Raw genomic sequence first — 19,220 nt, forward strand, 5'->3', positions numbered from 1 at the left:
GTGAGGTATTGTGATGTGATTTTGGAAGGAAAATCAAGGGCTGTTGCAGGACCAGGGACAGCTTGGGAATTCTGGCAGGTTACGTCAAAACACACACTACATACATACACACAATCACACTACTCACACACACACACACAAACACACACACACACACACACACACACGCGCGCACGCACACACACAGACACACACGCACCTACTCACACACACACACTTTCATACACTGCCACCCTTGACCCATGTTTTATTTCCCCCGCTGGATGATGAGCTGCAGTTGTTGGTGGTGATAAAAACCATGCCGCCCTGCATCTTGAACTTACACCTTACTCCTCATAAAACTCTTCAAATGAACTCAACCCTCTTTATATGATATTTAAATACATTTTCTCTATCTCAGCCGCACAGTTTACAATCTTACGAAGATTAAACCGTTCTCATCCACGGATAAAACATAGCTTTAACTGCCAAAGTTGAAGATGTGATTTTCACCAGGACACCCACACTAAAGCTGCAATCCAGATATGTATTACAAAGCTACAGTCTTTTGCATTTGTTCAATGTTTTATCATCTTACTTTTAAGACTATATGTTTTTTTTTATCTCATTCACAGGCCCAATAATATGTTGTGTCTCTTTTCCCCTGCAGGTGAATGCTACCTGATGGAGTGGTCAGACTGGAGCTCATGTGTGAACATCTGTGTGAAGGGGGCCGGAGTGGACTTTGGTTCGGTTCAGGTTCGATCGCGGGCCGTGTTGGCCCAGGAGCCTGAAAACCTGCTGCTCTGTCCGGACCAGGCGTGGGAGTCCCAGGCCTGCACAGGTCAGAATACTTTTAGTAAAGTGCCGTTTCCACTAGGCGGTACAGTTTGGTTGGTTACTGTACGATATGCAATTATTTGCATTCCACATTTGGGAAGGGTACCAAAAAAACTGCACAGTTCCCATTTTGGTCACCCTTTTGTTGTGGTGCCAATGGGGTGGAGCTACACACTGCAGTCAATCGAAAGGGATTAAAAGGACAAACACATACAAAGACACACGATAGTTAAGTAGCTAGTGGGGCTATCGCCATCCAGCATATATCCTGCCTACCGAGTAAGGGTACTGTCTGCAATGGAAACACAAGCCAGATGTATGGTTACCGTTCCATACCAAACCAAACTGCTCAGAGGTAAAAAGGAATAAGTGGAAGCTTCCTCACAGCCAGAGAGTTTGACACAAGCAAACTCTCTTTGAATTGTGAACTTTCAGTGTGTGCAAATGAGATTGCAGAGAAGCAGCAGCCCCAAACTTTGATTAATTTATCCATTTACTTAACCCACGTGTTTCTAATACTCATCATGAAGGAGAACTGAAGTCAGCCTCAGCTTGTGTGGGAGGCAGGGAGACATGATGGCAGACTTGTCAGTGTGTCAGAATGTTAAGGCAGAGGGACAGTCACATTCTAGGTCCTATACCTGAAGGCTACTTAGTCGTCTGTCCTAACTAAATTGGATGTTAGACGGTCAAACGAAACTGGAACATCAGAAGGAACCCACATTTTAAGGTTAGACACTGCCAGCAAAACATTGTTTTTTTTGGCTATTTTGAGCCATAACATGTCTTCTTTCATAGTATAAATAAAAGGTCCAAAATGTACATTTAGGGTTTTATTTTACTAAACCTTGTCTTTAAATGTCTGTATATTTCTCCTAAAGAAAAACATATTTAAAGGCCATTTTCTCAACATTAGCTTTTTCAAAACTCTTTTTTTAACCAACAATCTCAACTATCTCTCTAAAGCAGTTACATCAACTAAACCTTCCATATTTATCATCAGAAGTCTTCTGAAAGTTATTACAGAAGGAAGTTTTTATATTGTCTGATTTATGATAACATTGTGTTTTTAGAAACATGCAGATAATGCATTTCTAAGACCAGTACATTGTCTTTTTTTTTAAATAATACATTAAAAAGAAGGCTGTTCTATTCCAACATCTAGACATTTTAGTTTTTTTAAAGATGCAAAATGTACGTATAATTATTTAGATATTGCAAATGTATTCAAACATATCGGTAAAAATGATTTTACAAAAATGAATTAATTTTAATGGACTGTTCACATCAGAAACGCATTTCTTGCTGCGAGGTCTTAGCAACCCACTTTCGTACCAAGCTACTAAACAAGACTGAAAAAAACTAATGCTCCAATTTACTCCTATTACCGCCTGGTTTTCCCCTGTGCACACCGGGTCAATTGGCATTCTCCCAGTTGGGAATTCTCCAGTCAGATATCCAAACAAAGGAAAACCCCCCAACCTCATTTGCCGTTGTTGTTGTTGCTGGCTCCCCGGGCTTTTTTAATTACCCATTAGTTGTAATGTGTGTTGTGAGTCACCACCACCAAAGCTCAACATGTACAGTACAGCCATAGGCATAGTGTGTAGAGCAGCCACACGTCTGCCATCACCTCCCACTCTACCATACACAGCCCCACAGCGGACTTCACTGGCATGACCTGGTTTCAAAGCATCCCTCTAGGCGGAATATAAGTGTGTGTGGGTGTGTGTGTGTGTGTGTGTGTGTGTGTGTGTGTGTGTGTGTGTGTGTGTGTGTGTGTGTATATAGGGATGGTGGGAGGGAGATCAAATGGTTACATTGAAATGTACTTTAGTGTGTTAGCGCCGGTAACTTAATGGTTAAAGCACATATCACATCGGCCCCTGGAAGCTGTCTGGGGGATCTTTGTTGCATGGCATGCCTCACATCCTCTCTCACTTCACATTTCTTGTCTCTCTCTACTGGCTTCTGTTTTGCTCCGTGGGTCATAACGCTGTGTTTTGCTACATGCAGAAAGTCCTGTTATCCTAAATATATAATATATATAATAATATATATATAATAATATATATATATATATATACAGTATATATATACATACACACCAAGCCCCAACCTCAGTGACCACAACTGTAGTAACCGGAAGTGCCACTAGGGGGGTGGAAGCAGAAGACAGCCATCTCTCATTGACTTGTTAAACAGGCTGTTTTCAAAGTCTTGATGTGAGGGGCGGGTTTCCAGCTATGGGGTTGCCCCAGTCTGTGGTTAGCACTCTACAAGGAGCCCGGGCTCCATCAACAAGGGCGGCATACGCTTATCGTTGGGGAGTGTTTTCATCATGGTGCAATTCGAGACAGGTGGATCCCCTCGCCTGCACGGCCCATGACATTCTCCAGTTCCTCCAGGAAATGTTGGAGGTGGGCAAATCTCCCTCGACATTGAGGGGAGTAGTGGCAGCCATAAAGGCAGCCCATGTTGGACCTCGGAAGCTGGCAGAAGGCTGTTGCGACCTTATTGCTCAGTTTCTTAGAGGTGCTCGTAGTGTTACTCCACATCGCAGAAGGCCAGCTGTCCCCCCATGGGATTTGGAGGTGGTGCTGTCGGCCCTGCAGAATGAGCCATTCGAGCCCCTGGATACAGCTAGGCTACAATGGCTTTCTCTTAAGACAGCGTATTTGCTCGCAATTGTGTCTGCCAAGAGAATGGGAGAGCTGCATGCTCTTTCAGTGCAAGAGGACTGCTGCCACTTCTTGCCAGGTGGTGCTGGGGTGGTGCTGCGCCCGAACCCTGCATTACACCCTAAAGTCTGGTCTGAGTCCCACACCGGTCGATCTATTGAGCTGCAGCCTTTCCACCCTCCTCAGGAAGGTGAAGCAGGGTGGAGTAGGCGGTCACTACTGTGCCCAGTCAGGGCCCTAACAGTGTATCTGCATCGGACACGTGGCCATAGGACAACGGACCTCTTTGTCTGTTACAAGCCTAACCGTCTTGGACACCCAGTCTCCAAGGCCAGGCTTTCCCACTGGGTTGTGGATGCCATCCAGCAGGCATATGAGAGGACAGGCAAGCCGACCCCTGTAGGGGTGCAGGCGCACCCCACACGGGGCATTGCTACGTCATGGGCCCTATGGCGAGGGGCCCCTCTATCGGAGATTTGTACGGCGGCCTCTTGGTCGACCCCGTCCACTTTTATCCGGTTCTACTGCATGAATGTGGCAGCCAGCACCCCATTCTCGGAGCGAGTGCTGGGCTCAATGCAGCAGGACGGTGCGCGTTTGGGCTAGGCCATCTACCCATTCATGGCTGGCCTTAGCGTCTTGCAGGGCCAGCTTAGCCTTGGTAGCGTCTGGCGCCTTGCCGATGGGTGTGTACATAATGTATAATTGTAAATAGTTCCTTTATACTGGGCACATGGGTGACGCGTCATTCAAACTCAACTGCCTTTTTTTATTTAGGCTCACGCAGGAGCAGCTGGGTCTGCTTGGTTTCCGCGCGGTGTGTCTTACAGAAGTCCCCGTACATATGGAATATGTAGGGTGGAGAGATAGTCTTGACACGCTAGAGAACGGTTGGTTACGTTGTAACCCAGGTTCTCTGAGTGGAGAGACTATCTCTCTAGCCAAGATGCCGCTCAGAAACGCGTTCCAATCAAGGTTAACCGAAGAGGCCACGCATGCGTGTGGCTTATAGCCACGGCTGGACAATCATGCGTGGCCGCCACAAGTGGTGTGTCTTAAAGAGTATCCACGTCAACTGCCCCCGTGGGGGTCAGTCCCCGTACATATGGAATATGTTGGGTGGAGAGATAGTCTCTCCACCCAGAGAACCTGGGTTACAACGTAACCAACCGTTATTTGAGTTACTGTTGCATTTCTATCATCTCAAACCAGTATGCCCATCCTCCACTGACCTCTGACTTCAACAAGGCATTTTACGTCCACACAAATGCCTCTCTCTGGATATTTTTTCTTTTTCGGACCATTCTCTGTAAACCCTAGAGATGGTTTAGAGTGAACATCCCAGTAGATCAGCAGTTTCTGAAATACTCATACCAGCCCTCCTGGCACCCTCAACATTGCCATGTTCAAAGTCACTTAAAACCCCTTTCTTCCCCATTCTGTTGCTTGGTTTCAACCTCAATAAGTTGACCCGTCCAGGTCTACATGCCAAAAATGTAGTTGCTGCCATGTGATTGTCTGATTAGTTATGTGTTAACAAGAAAATTAACCGCTGTACCTAATAAAGTGGCCGGTGAGTGTGTATATATATATATATATGTCTGTTCTTAGAAGTCCAATACATGTGATTTTATGAGTGATTAAATGCTAGGAATCTAGTTAAGAATGTATAAGTTGAGAATAGCCTCCATCATCACGCGTGAGTTATTCTTCAGTTCAATGAAATAAAAAATGAGGCTTCCGGCCAATTCAAACGTTTGGAGATAAAAATGATCAGTTGGATAAGTAAAACAGTTTGACCTGCTAGTGGTTTTAGCGTGGCTAAAAACAATGAAACATAATGTGGATCTCTACTCCAGTATATTTGTAGATGCAGTCCGTAGATAGCAAGCCTCATTAATGACCATGATTTGGTGACATGACAGCTCCATCTCCTTTGGTGTGTGAGATAGGCCCACTGCAAAGTGTGTGGGTATAAAATAATATCAGTTCATTTATAACAGTATGGTTATAATGAAGATAGTAGTTAGTAGGCTTGAAAATCATATAACACCCCCCGACACTACTTCTGACATTATTTCCACGGCTACTCCTCTGAGAAATGTTCCTATAGTAATAAAACTCCAATCTGCTGGTAAAAGATGGTGGGAAGAGCCACAGCTAAAGCCAGTGATTCAATGATAACCTAACACGTGTGAAAAAGGGGCCTCTGTTGTAAGAAAAACGGGGAAAGAAATGAGAAAAGTGAAATTGTCTCTCAACCGCAGACAAATGGTCCTGTGAAAGCTACAGATAGAGCCATGCCATCCACCAGAGCAGAGATACTGTTACCCAGGCCTTTTGAGAACAGATCTATCCCTTTGTTCAAGGTTAAATTGTTCATTTAGGCTCTCTGAAATGGGCTGCACTGATGATTGGTTACACATGGACCCCGCAGGGAAATATGGTCATTTACTACGCTGATGGAGATATTGATAAAGTCATAATAGCATTGATAGAAAGTCATTAAGCAAAAGCTCTTACTGCAGATTAAAACATTGAACTGGACCTTTTCTCTGAAGACACAGTAGATAGTGAGTGACACTAGCCTATTATACAACCATAACTTAGCAGCTGCTTTATTAATCTGTCACTCTTATTATGAATGGTCTATACTGCACTTATACTCCCACTGTAAAAGTATTTATGGATGTTGGTTGTTTTTTATTTTTTATTCTCAGGGGGCGAATGTTACGACTACAAATGGTTGAGCAGCGTAAACTCCGCTCGGACTTTAATCTGGTGTCAGCGCTCAGACGGACTCAATGTTACCGGTAAGGAACTATGGAGCTTGTATAAAGTATTTGGTGCTTTTGCTTTGGGTCTGCTTAGTGTAAACACACATTTTCCATGAATGCAGTAACATAGTTGTTCTATCTTAGTTTTGGGTTGAACTAGGTACATTCCGCAGACATACAACTAGTCAGGGGGTTGAGAGAAAGACCTTGGTTTATTTTAAACTTAAGGGTCAAAACTATTTTAAGGAAAAAGTAGTGCAGTAGAATTCATCATTAGGGACGAAACTGAGAGTTTGCATCAGCTCTCAAACTCAACAGCCAGTCTACATTAATGAGGTGGTTAAATTCAGGAGGTAAAATTTAACTCCAGATCATTCAGAAATAGAACTTTTCTAAAAGTGGCAAAAGGTGGTGGGCAATGGCAGCCTCTACAGCCATTCATCTCAGTATAACACACAAACATGCGGTTGCTCACCTTTAAAAATGAACTAAAATAAACCTGGCAATATAAGTTTTACTGACGTATAGATGACGTTGAAAAAAGTTTTTTTTAATATAAAAATGTTATCTTACTTAAAGTAGTGAAACTAGCACTCTCGACAGTGAGGGGAAGTAATGCATCAAGCAGTTAAATTATTTAAAAAAATATATTATTTGTTTGCCGGTTTCTGTATTCATTATCTCTTAAATGCAATTTCAATATTTCAATTTCAATAAAGTTCCTTTAGCTTTATTTGATTGCATTTGTTGTCTTCACCTGCAGGAGGTTGTCCATCTATTAACCCTACAGTGGACAACAGCTCCTGTGACCCTCCATGTTTCATGCCAAAGTCTTTCTGCAGTGAGGTGAGTAAACCAAATCAGTTTTATTTCTATCGCCCTATATCACAAATAGCCATTTGCCTCAGTGGGCTTCACAGTCCATACACAATATGACAACCTCTGCACTTAGACCCTTAGCTCGACTGAGGAAAAACTCACAGCTAAAAAAAAGTCAGGGACAAGGATGGGATCCCTCTCCTAGGACGGACAGACAAGCAATAGATGTCACGTATACAGAACAGACCAATAGAAAAATCACAAATACAAGAGTACACACACATTGACAAAAATAATGACATGTAGTAGATAATAAAACATGACCAGCTCTTTGTTCTCATATCCCTCAATATATTTTAAATAAAAAGAATGAAAAGAAAATCTTATAGAGAAATACTTGGTTTACAGACGGAGATTGGCGATAAAAACAGCAGGGGAAACACACTAACAATACGAATACATAAGCCTGAAGGCACAGGTCCTGTGGATGAATGGCAGACTCTGTCCTCACTGTGACACCCCGCTGCCAGGATCCAATGTGAATGAAATGACAGGGACATGATGATGTAAAAACTATTTTTCCGTGGTGTCACTCAACTGTCCTGCATCCAAATATGGGAAATAACTTTATGTCCACCACATACAGAATTCTGGGAAATCTCAATTTCAAGTTTATCCAAAATACAAAAGCTTGTGTATTAAAATGACACAAAAATTAATTGGACCAATTAATAATGGTTGGTTATCAGCTGTGTAATCAAATCAGAAGGGGGGTTCATGAATGCTGAGGTCATTGGTTCAGTCCGGGGAGAAGCGTGATAAGGTTTCCAGTTTATTGGGTACACCAAGGTAAACTCATTATGTAAAAGTTGTGCCTTTTTGAACGTTTTTGTTTTGTCTTAGAGAGATAATTGAACTTAATGGCCATTTTATATCTGTAACACTTTACAATAAGGTACACAAAATTGATAGAGACAGCTTGCGTCTTCTGAGGACACACAGTGGTTTAACTTATGACCAAACAGTCATCAAATCTAGAGCACATCTTCCATTTATTCCCCTCCTTACTGACATGTGCCAAACTCCCCTCCATCCACTTTACCTTCTACTCAACCCAAGCCTGATATTGCGCTGCCCCCTGCAGGCTGCTGTGTGTACGTGTGAGGAGGGCTTCACAGAGGTGCTGTCGCCTGCTGGCCAGTTGGACCAGTGCGCCCCCATCCCCATCCTGGAGATCCCCACAGCCACAGGGGACAAGAAGGGCGATGTGAAGACCAGCCGTGCCATTAACCCAACCACACCCAGCACCATACAGCCCGGACGCAGCGGAAGGACCTGGTACCTACAGCCCTATGGACCAGGTCAGAACACAAGACACACACACACAGCTTCTCTACACTGTGCTCAGAATCATTTCATTGTAAATTAAAAACTTTAATTTCTTAAGGCGAGACACTGCAGGTGCATAGGGTAAAATGTTGACTTATAGATAACGTTGCCAGTTGTTTGTTAACATCAACATTTGTTAACAAGTTCTTTTTTGTGTTACAATATTTTCAGAAATGTTTGAATACATATGCAAATTGGGAAAAATCTAATGAATCATGCGTACATTTGTGTCTCTGCAAAAAAAAATAAAAAAACGTCTAGATTTTGGATAAAGCCAGAGTTAAATTCTATATATTTCATTTTTACAGCATGTTAGTGTCCAACATTTGTACTGGATACAGCCTTCTTAAAATGGCTTAAAAATGCCATCTCTGCATGTTTCTAAGAACAAAATATATCATAAATCAGACAATTAAAGACATTTGAACTAATCCTGTTGAATCCTGTGTAATAACCTTCAGAAAAATGCCAAGAATGATTATGGAGAGTTTAGTTGATGTAAGTACTTTAGAAGTTATGATTTTGTGAGATAGTGGCCGTTAAAGATGGTTGTATAGGAGAGAAATAAAGAAGCGAACAAACAAGGTTTTGCATGTTTGGGAAACTAACTGTGACACTAACTGTATGTATTCTTTAGAAGCTCCCTTTTTCCAGTTGTCAAGACTTAATTACAAAAACCACCACATTAAAATGCTCACAGTCAGACGTGGTTAGTTTATATTTGGGGGAATGTTACTTTGACAGTATAATTAACATAACAAAAAAAAGAGAAATGCACTGCAAACAGCTGAGGCCTTTATGTACTGCTCATGTAAAATTACTTGTAGACAAATAGTCATTCTGCCAAGTTAAAGTTGAGTAATTCATCAGACATCCTTTCCAAAAACTTCCCCTTTGCGATCATGTCCTGAAGCTGTTTGTGTATTAAGCAAGTTTTCAGTCAGGAACTTGTATTTAAACTATTTCCACTTGGGATTACTGGATAAGAAAATCAGCGTCTATTTCTCCATAGTGCCCACTGTGGCTCTTTAAATTAATCTAAAAGGGAAATGTTTTTGAGGTTGTTTTTTTTCGACCTGCAGAGCTCCATGTTATCCTTATGGTGAAGTTAAGACATAAAGCTGAGAGGTTTTCAAAAGACAACACTAGGATGCAATTTACTCTCAGGATGAGTTTGGAAGATTTTGTGTGACAGGGTCAAATTAACTCCAAGTTTAACATATTTGTACTTTCAGCTGTGCACTATATAAAACATGACCCATTAGAAAACACACACGTTTCAAGTCTGCTCTTCATGTATGAATCTTTCTTCCTAATCTGAACAGTTGCTACATTAACAATAGAAAACTGCATCTGCTACTGATGTTGCCTCATAACAACAGAAACCTTTAGGATAAGTGCAGAGCAGATTTCATATTAAATGTCTGTCAGGCGCCGACACTTCCACATTCACACGCCACATGTTTGCTTTATTTTACAGAACACTTCTTGCAGTCACACTTCTTTATGTATGAGCTAAAACATGCATTTGCCTTTTGAGAAAGTTAAAAACAGTAAGACTTTATAATACAGCCCACAATATACAGCGTACTCTCATTTTATAAATGAATTAAGATGCGTACAGGTTCCTCCTGCTACTTATATGTACAGTAGAAGAAAACAAGAAAAAGGCAGAAATGACATCACATTTTAGCGAAAGGGAGAAATAAGTTACTGAGTATACAGTACGGGAACACAAGCTGAGGTATTTTACAGTGACAATAGCCCACTGCAAAGGCTTATGCTCTTTGAATTGACTGCAGGAAAGGTTTTGCTCCTCATATTGACTGATGAAAAAAAGAAATAAGAAGAGTCCAATGCAGAATGAATTGTTATTGCGTGTGAATGGCTGCCCCAGTGTAAACAGACAGACAAACTGACGCGCCTCCCTCCTCCACAGATGGGAAGCTGAAGATGTGGGTGTATGGTGTAGCAGCTGGGGCCTTTGTGCTCCTCATATTCATAGTGTCTATGATATACCTAGCTTGGTGAGTTGACCAGTTTAATTATCCCCCTATTTATCATCATCCTCATTCATTATGACACCAAAACATTCCTCGATATTCCCCCACCATCCCACTTTGAGTTAAAGGTGCAGTCAACAAATCTGGGGAATGTTTGCTGTCTAAATCACTTTTGGTGCAAAATCTGTGAATATCTCCTCACTGTCATCTACCTGTCCCCACTGTGTGTGCGCTGAAAAAAAAGGTTGTTAATACACAGCCTAGGCTCTGTACATGGGCAAGTTTCTAGCTAGCTACGGTGGGCCCCCTTTGTTTACATACCACATTACAGAGCCTAGGCTGTGTGTATTGACACCAGATTTTTTTTTGGCGCAAAGACAGAACAGACAGGTAGCCGATCATGAGGAGATATTCACTGATTTTGACAAAAAAATGATTTTGACAACAAGCATTCAACAGAACTGCTGGCTACACCTTCAAAGCATTCCTCTCACATCACCTTTTTTGTTTTGTGTGTGTGTGTGTGTGTGCATGTGTGTCTGTCTGTGTTTTTTTTTATTTCTTTATTATAATTTCCTTTTTGCCGTGCTATTGCAAGAGCAGCAGCTACTGTGCCAAGGTGCATCGCTCTCTCAAGGCCCAAGAGTCCGACGCCAACGGTACGGTGGTCTGGATGGGCCAAAACGCACATGAGATGAGTTACACCTGTCCCGACTGCCAAGAGCTGGCTCAGAGCAGCAGCAGCAGCCAGTGAGGAGGAAGTGGAGGGTTTGTCCTCCCACCTGGCCCCAAAATACACCCTCCAATAAAAGGTCCCTGCTGTTCCTTTTGCCCCCGTGACCAAACTACAAAGTGTCACATGTCCTGCCTGACTATGAGTGAAAATGCTGTTGCAGGTGAGGAGAGAACCATGCAGGAAAATGTAGTTTTCTTTAGTTGGCGTAGATTTTTTAGAGTTTGTAGATCACATAGGCAGTGCTGTTCCTGTTGATTTGACCCTTTTTAGATTAACATACCTTTCTTTTATAACTTATTTTGAAAGTGACCCGCATTTGATTGACACGTTCACACCTGAACTATATCCGATTTAGGATTTTTTTTTTCAAAACAGGCCACGTATGTACACAAAACAGAAGTAAACCGAGGCTGACAACACAGCCACATTTTTATATTGCTTGGAGTTATGGAATAACGTATACTCTCAGTGATATGTTTACAGTTGTGTAAAAAAAAATTCTGAGTATTGACTGGGGCCGAAGAAGTCCCGTGATGTTTTACAGAAAGAAGCAGTTCGAAAATAAAAAACAGATAATAGCCTGATGTGTCAATGAACACAGTCCAATCCTATCTAAATGTTTGAATAATGGATGGCGTAGCTTTTACATACATTTAGCTTTATTTTAATTTCACTTTCTTGTTTATTTTAAATGAAAGATGAAATAAGTCTAGATAAAAGTTGCACAAAATGTGTTCAGATGAAAGCCCAACAGAATTTTTTTATAATTTCATCACATCAAATCTTAAAATATCTGTTATATCTCCCCATTTTCACATTATGAAATAAATATTTCATGTTAGCAGAAAGAAATCAGTATTGGGTCCCTTTTGAAGATGTAAACAGAATATATAAGCATATTAGCATAGCATCGTATCCCCTTGGCAACTCTTAATGTGCATCTGGAGAATCAATCTGGGATTTTACTTATCGCATCACATTGTGTATTCATACGCGGATGTAATGACACTATGTCTGCACTTACACTTTTTTGTGTGTGTGTGTGTGCGTGTGTGCGTGTGTGTGTGTGTGCGTTTGTGGCTGTGTAGATCAATGGTTTATATAGATTTGTTGAAGCACGGATATCCTAACACAACCACTGCACACATCACATAGATGATGAGATAAAGTAGACGTTAATATCTCTGCAGGGACCCGTTTATGCCTCATAATACAAATTGAAATTGAAATTGGAAGTCCCCTCCATATTCTCCCATGGTGATACAACGCCCTCTTGTGGCCCGAAAGGGGAAGTAAGGCAATAAGCCTATACCCTTTATTTCCCTCATCTCATTTCCTTCCAAGTCAAACGCTCATTGTCCTTTTTCCTCATTAAACACGGTGATGTTGTTTCTCTGTGTTCATTGTGTGTAAAACTGGCCTTGGACTGTCTTTGTAGGAGTGTTTAGAACTGGATTTATTAGCCAATCAAGATTAATAAGTATTCTTTTAATAATTTTTTGGCGTTTTCTATGAAATAGCTAATAATTGGCTTGCTCTACCTCTCCAAATGTGAGGACCTGCAAAACAAGTACTGTATATCAAGAAGATACACCTCAGATAAGTAAGTTATGAAAACAATAATTTGCGGCCCTGGTGGTGTTCCAGTGAGTGAACATGAAGCACGTTGCCAAAGCCACAGAGAAACATAGCCAGGATGATTTTTTTGTGGCAACAGAAAATGTATGATTGTTTTCTGACAATTTGAGTTTACTCTGTAGAGAATGTCTCAGCTCTTCATGACAGAATCTATTTAGATAAAAGTCCCATTGCCCTTATACTGAAGCATCTCAATACATCCAGAGATCATTACATCATGTGTGTTTTTACTCTGGCAGGTGGATAAAGTTGTGACAGAGGTTTTTCATGTTTAGGTGTATTCATTGGACTGGTTTGCACAGAGTAGTGGCTGAAACTGTAAACCAACAATTTTCAAATATTTAAAGCTCCCATATTGTGCAAATGCATTTTTCCGATGTTTTTGAACATAATTATGGGTCTACGGTGTGCCTACAGACTGCCAAAGTATAAAAAAAAGAAAGCTCTCTCCTTTTCTCACTCTCCCCTTTTCTGAAACCGTCCACCTCTCCACCCAATATACTCCAGTCAGAATTCTCCCCGTTTCTGACATCAAAAACTGGTAAGCCAGAAGCTTCCACTGTGCAGTCCACCCCCCTATTTCTTATTGGTCCACGGCCCCCGAGATCCTCTTGAAAAATATTCCTTCAACCCCATGTTGTTTGCTTGTTGCTAAGCGACAAGATGCCTGTAGTACGGCAAAACATGATGAATGTTGCATAATCCACTAATTTATCTTAACCACAGCAGCCTCGTTTTTAATAACACAACGGATAGGAAGCTACTTGTGCTTTTTTTCAAACAGTGAAACTGAAATAAATGTTTTTATTGGTATTTTTGCCTGACTGGTGTATAGCTATTAGCTTTGGGACAAGCATTCAGCTTTTGCTCATAAAAACATATTTCTATTCCCCACACCAGTCTGGAAATGCCTCGTTTTTAATAGGACAAAGGATTGGAAGGTATACTGAAGAAGTCTGACTTTGAAGATAATTTGTTCACTGATTTTAGTGGTATTGTTAGCAGCTAGCTCCCGAGCTAGCTTCGCAGTAGCCACCATCTTTTGCAGCATTTTTATTGTGAACATGCCGTTTCCATTAGCGTGTGGCTGTCAGTGCATCTGTATGAACATAGTCTTTCATGTAGACAAGGATAGGTCATGTCAAACTGTTCAAAGTGCATTACTAGCACTAGACTTGGTTCTTCTCATGGGTAGGCTAAACCTAACTGTGCTAACAGGCTATACGTCATCATTGTTTACAAACAGACAGAGGGCGAGGCGTATCTGGCTCCGCTTCCGGACAGGGGAGCTCAAAGATTGTATATTTACAAGGGGAGCTGCAGCTCTTTTTAAAAAATAGGCCATTGTGAGATTAGCTGAACATCAGCATAGTACAATAAATTATCTGAAAGTTTTTTTCAGCAAACAATTGAAGAAAAACGTATTAGGGACCACTAAGACCATATAATATGGTGTATAATAGAACCGAAAAGTGTATAATATGGGAGCTTTAAGTTTGATAATACAAAAGAGGGAAAACTAAATATGCGCTTGAGTGTCTATAATAACCATTCTCTGGAGTTTGGGGGATATAAATGACTATTTGGTCTTACATTTATTTTGAGTACTGACAGCTCAGACAGGTACACAGTTAAAAATCATGCCACCTTCCTCAAAATGCGCTGGAGGCATGCAACGAATGTGCCCAGTTTGCATGCAAATTAACTCACTAATACCTTTTAATGCTTTTAGATTTAGATGTGTGAGTCTTTCTCCATTGTCTGAAGTTTGTCGGGTTCATTTAGATCAGTTCAGCAAATCAGACCGTATGTGGAGTTTTTCTTAAATAAGTCACAATTTTTTTCCATTGCATAATTGAGCCTCCATTGACGAGCCCAGTCCTGGTGCAAGTTGAAGAATTGTTGTGCAAATCAGATGTCAGAAAACAAAGACGTTTCAAAGACTAAGAAAACCCTTTGTTCCTTTTAGACAAGTTCTCAAGTTGGTCAATGGAAGGCAATGTGCAATTTAGAACAAGAACAAATGTAATCTACATTCTCTATTTTAAACTCTGGATTTTTAGTTTTGGCTGGGATGTGACTTTATCTTTATATGTTAAATTTCATCTCACTATGATCATTTTTTACAATGATCAAGTGTTTGAACTACTTTTTCTTAAGTATCTTTAGTTAACCATACTAGATGTACCTCTAGGGTAGCTTTGCTGTAGTTCAACTTCTTCCAGTTTGAAGTAATTGCTAGTTTGCAAAGCTTTCAAAGTAGCTTGCCCAACAGTACTACGTGGCAATTGTTGGTACTTTACAGATGCATCTCAAAGAATTTGAATATCTATGAAAATGTAATTGTTTTCTGTAATTTAATTCCAAAAGTGAAACTTTCATATATTCTAGATTTCCTTACACATGAAGTGAAAAGTCCATGAGTCCATGAGCTGTAAGCCGTAATCATCAACATTTAAACTAAATAAAATGCCAGACATATTTCACTTTGTGTTATTAATCTGTAATAGCCTATATGAAAGTTTTACTTTTTGAAGGAACTTTTCAATGATATTCTAATTTTCTTTAGATGCACCTGTATTCTGCGGTTAGCTCTACTGCCTATCTGACTCTGTTCTTATCTCTCCACACAGCAAAAAGCCAAAGAGACCTCAGAGACAGAGGCAACAGAACAACCGACTAAAACCTCTGACTCTTGCCTACGACGGGGACACGGACATGTAGCCGCCGTCGCCCGGGAGACGCTTCACCTAACAACTTCACCTGCCATAGAGACCCACCATAGAGGGAGACCCACCACTTCATCACCGCCATTACTGCGAGGGACATGGATATTTGGACACGTCAACCAACGGGGAAAAATGACAGAAAATCCTCTTAACAGACTCACTGGTGGGGTTTAACCATTTCAACATTTCAAGTAGAGCTCCATTCACTTCCCCAATCAGTTTTTTTTTTTTAAAGGAATTTTTCATTCAAAAGAGCCTTCGTGAATTCCACCGTGTTCAAAGAAATGCCTTTATTTTTTTTGGGCCCTTCACTCTAGTCTACGCATTTCTATAAAGTCAAGACTGTGGGTGCATACTATAGACTCCTGCTGTCTCTCTCTCTAAACATGGCAGCACACACTCTCCAACTCCAACTCTTCCCCCGCGCTTTTTCTGCTTGTCCCTGAAAAAAAAACTGCTGAGTAGCTGGAGGCTTAGGATGCTCTGACGGTTCGTACGTTGCCAAAAGTCACCGCGGGGAAGAGGAGAGAGAGAGAGAGAGAGAGAGAGACAGAGACAGAGACAGAGAGAGAGAAAGAGAGGCAAATCTCCATAAAAAGGTTTGGAGTCCTTCTTCTCTCGCAATCCTCTACTGGGGGTTTTTGACTCAAATCTCTTTTACAGTCTTGAACAAAAGGGGGGCATTTTTCATCTCTCGCTCTCCCTTTTTTTTTGCTTGATTAAGAGGCAACACAAGGCCTGTGTTTGTGGGATAAACAAAGTGATCTGTATGATGCTGATGGAGGAGTAGCACAGCAATCAAACTACTGCGACTGGCTCCACCATTCTTTTTCTTTGTTTCCCAACGCTCTACATTGCACTATATTAGTGCAGCATGATATTATGCACATGTGACTTCTACCTTCTATTGCCATAAATACACTGCCTCTTCCACGGACACAACCATAAAGCAGATGGACAGACAGCAACAGCAAGGTCGACGCATAGGGAACATTGACAGGAAGTAACCACGGCGATAGGAAAAAAGACATTCCGATGACTCGCGTTCTGCAGAAACAGCTGTGATTTGAACCTACAGTAAATATATGTATAGATTTTAATTTCTCACGGATCAACGGATTATTTTGGTTGTAGTAAAAAAAAAAAAGTACCTTTTGTGGTTTGTAGATTTCGTCTGGTGTTATCACTTTGTTTTCTGCCCAGGTGCAATTAAAAGACCTATGACTATGATATCAGCAGGTGACTTATTTTCAAAAAATCGCCTGATTTAGTAAAAGTTATTTTTAATCATAAAATTCAAATTTAGAATTTTTTTTTGTTTTTTTTAACCTGCAGAAATAAGCTACATTGTGGAATAAGCTCAACAATTGTGGTGATCTAAAGAAAAAATGAGACCAATTATTTTCAAGCCATTCATGTCATGCAACTGTCATTTCTGCCTTACTGACAATAACTAGCCTAAATACTAACACAGTCCTGTAATAGAGTTGTAATACTTGAATGGGGCAAACGTTATACACACAACGCTACATGTAAGATATGAAGAAGACAGACTCTTTTCTTTTGAGATCACGTAGCAAAGTATACTGCAGAAACTTTCTCATGTAGTATTCCGTATAATTCACTCACACTACAATGAGATGAAATTCTAGTTAAGAAAAATACAGTCTGTACAAATAAAAGTTATACAACATGTTAATATTAAGAGAACGCGCTTCAAAAGAGTTCACTGGTGTGGAGAATGTTTACGTTTGTTTCTGTTTTGTTGTGGGATTTTGTAAATAACAGCAATTTTTTTATTTTTTTGAAAACAAAAAATATCAAAAGTATGTGTACATTTATTTTGTATTGCACAGAAAATGTTTAGTTTGAATATTGCAAAGTGGGGTGTGTGATATTGCTGACTGTTGTTATATCATGATGCAAGTTGTATGTTGTGAAAACAAAACGAAAAAAAAAACACAAGGAAAGAAAAAAAATGAAGAAAAAGACGAAGAAGTCCCAGCCGTTTTGTACAGGTTGTTTATATGTAACGGGAAAGAATTACTGAAAATAAATAAGGACACGGTTGAAAACACACACTACGGAGCCATTTTTTGTACTTAGCAAAATCACTAAATACATTTGAATTGGCGTTGAAGGATAAGTTTGGAGTTTTCGTATATTTATATTAGTCAGCCTCATGCACTAGTAAGTATATCACATTTTGGTACAGAGGAATAACTTACATCTAAGGCTATTCTTACTTAGTATTATCAATCCATTGTTGTTTTGGGTCTTTCCATGAGGTTTGTTGACAATACAAAATATAAAGAAAACCACCAGACGTGGTCATTTAACTAGTCATGAATTAAGTCACAAAACAACTGTGAGCTGAAGTCACCAGAGTGCTAATGTACTGTACGTCAGTATTTTCCCAAAGTAAGAATTAGTGGTTTTAACTTGTTAACTGGATGTACATGATGGTATCATTAAGCTTTTTACAAAAATGTTGAAGACTCATTTGCTGGTGTGACTGTCAATTTAGTAACAAAGCAGAATGCATTGTGGGAAGTGTAGGATGCAAACAACACAAAGTCACCTGTATGTGCTGCTTTATTTTTAACTTTTTTTATTTGTCTCTTGCAAGACCACTTACTTGGGTGCAACTGCAAATCCCTAAATCTTCTTATAGAGATGTTTGTCTGGTACTGATGGTGTTCGGCATTCTGTTAACAGCCTATAAAAACAGCTATTATCACTAATGTGTGGTACTATTTTCCCCAGCACTAATTTAACTCTTAATCCTGTTTTTAAATGTTCTCTAAAGATCTTCAGCTCAGTCTGGTGATTGTGTTGAACATTAACACTCCAATTACTATCATCAGATATGTTCTATTTCGTTTTAAAGCTGGGGTATGTGATTTCTGATTGGTCAACATTAACATGAGCTGTACACTTTGACCAATCAGAGCGAGGCTCTGATTCTCTGTTCTTATTGGCTGTTGGGACTGTCCATTCACTTTGGCACGACTTAGTTGGTGTAGAGCATGTCCGGGAGGGACCATAGGAGAGGGACCAAAGAGAACAAGTGGAGCGGTTGAGGTAATTGGATTTGAATCTCTATCCCAACTGCCATTTTCTCCCCAAATCCTCCACCCCAGCTTCAAATAGTTATTTTTTATATACAATGTGCATTTAAATAGTATCTTAAATTAAGTTAGTTGTTTGTTTTTAGTTTGTGTGACAAAAAATGGAATATAACATCTTTATTTGACAATTATAACTTAAATTACTTTAGTTCTGATCATTTACTACCAAACATTATGAGTAATATGCAGCTGCAACATGTCAACTAAATACTTGCACCCCAAAGCACAGCTATAGTCTTCTTGGTGTCCACATTCAAATAAAAACAAAAACGTACATTGAACATTTAAAATCATACATTAAGCATTACAATCAACACATATTACAAACATGCATTAAACATTCAGAAACATACCAAAAGTTACAATCCACCAGAAGTTTCAAACCACCACATATATTGCAAACAGAAGACATTTATTAAACACATAATACTATAAGCACTTGCGACATTGACTGTTACCCTCCAAAACTACAATCCTCAAATTCACAACATCCTTGAA

General features: G+C 40.1%; 1 protein-coding gene across 1 annotated transcript in view; it reads left to right on the forward strand.

The window, feature by feature from the left end:
- thsd7ab (thrombospondin, type I, domain containing 7Ab) overlaps positions 1–15,586 on the forward strand; it is a gene marked incomplete at both ends in the record, with an annotated part of 147,092 nt that extends 131,506 nt beyond the window's left edge. The window contains 6 exons of the mRNA XM_080040068.1: positions 650–823; positions 6,221–6,313; positions 7,041–7,123; positions 8,241–8,457; positions 10,425–10,512; positions 15,496–15,586. Of these exons, the coding sequence (XP_079896194.1) occupies positions 650–823; positions 6,221–6,313; positions 7,041–7,123; positions 8,241–8,457; positions 10,425–10,512; positions 15,496–15,586 (746 nt within the window). The remainder of the gene's footprint in view (positions 1–649; positions 824–6,220; positions 6,314–7,040; positions 7,124–8,240; positions 8,458–10,424; positions 10,513–15,495) is intronic.
- Positions 15,587–19,220: the final 3,634 nt, after the last annotated feature.

This window comes from Ammodytes marinus (genome assembly GCF_949987685.1).
Source record: "Ammodytes marinus genome assembly, chromosome: 13".
In the NCBI taxonomy this organism is placed as follows: Eukaryota; Metazoa; Chordata; class Actinopteri; order Uranoscopiformes; family Ammodytidae; genus Ammodytes; species Ammodytes marinus.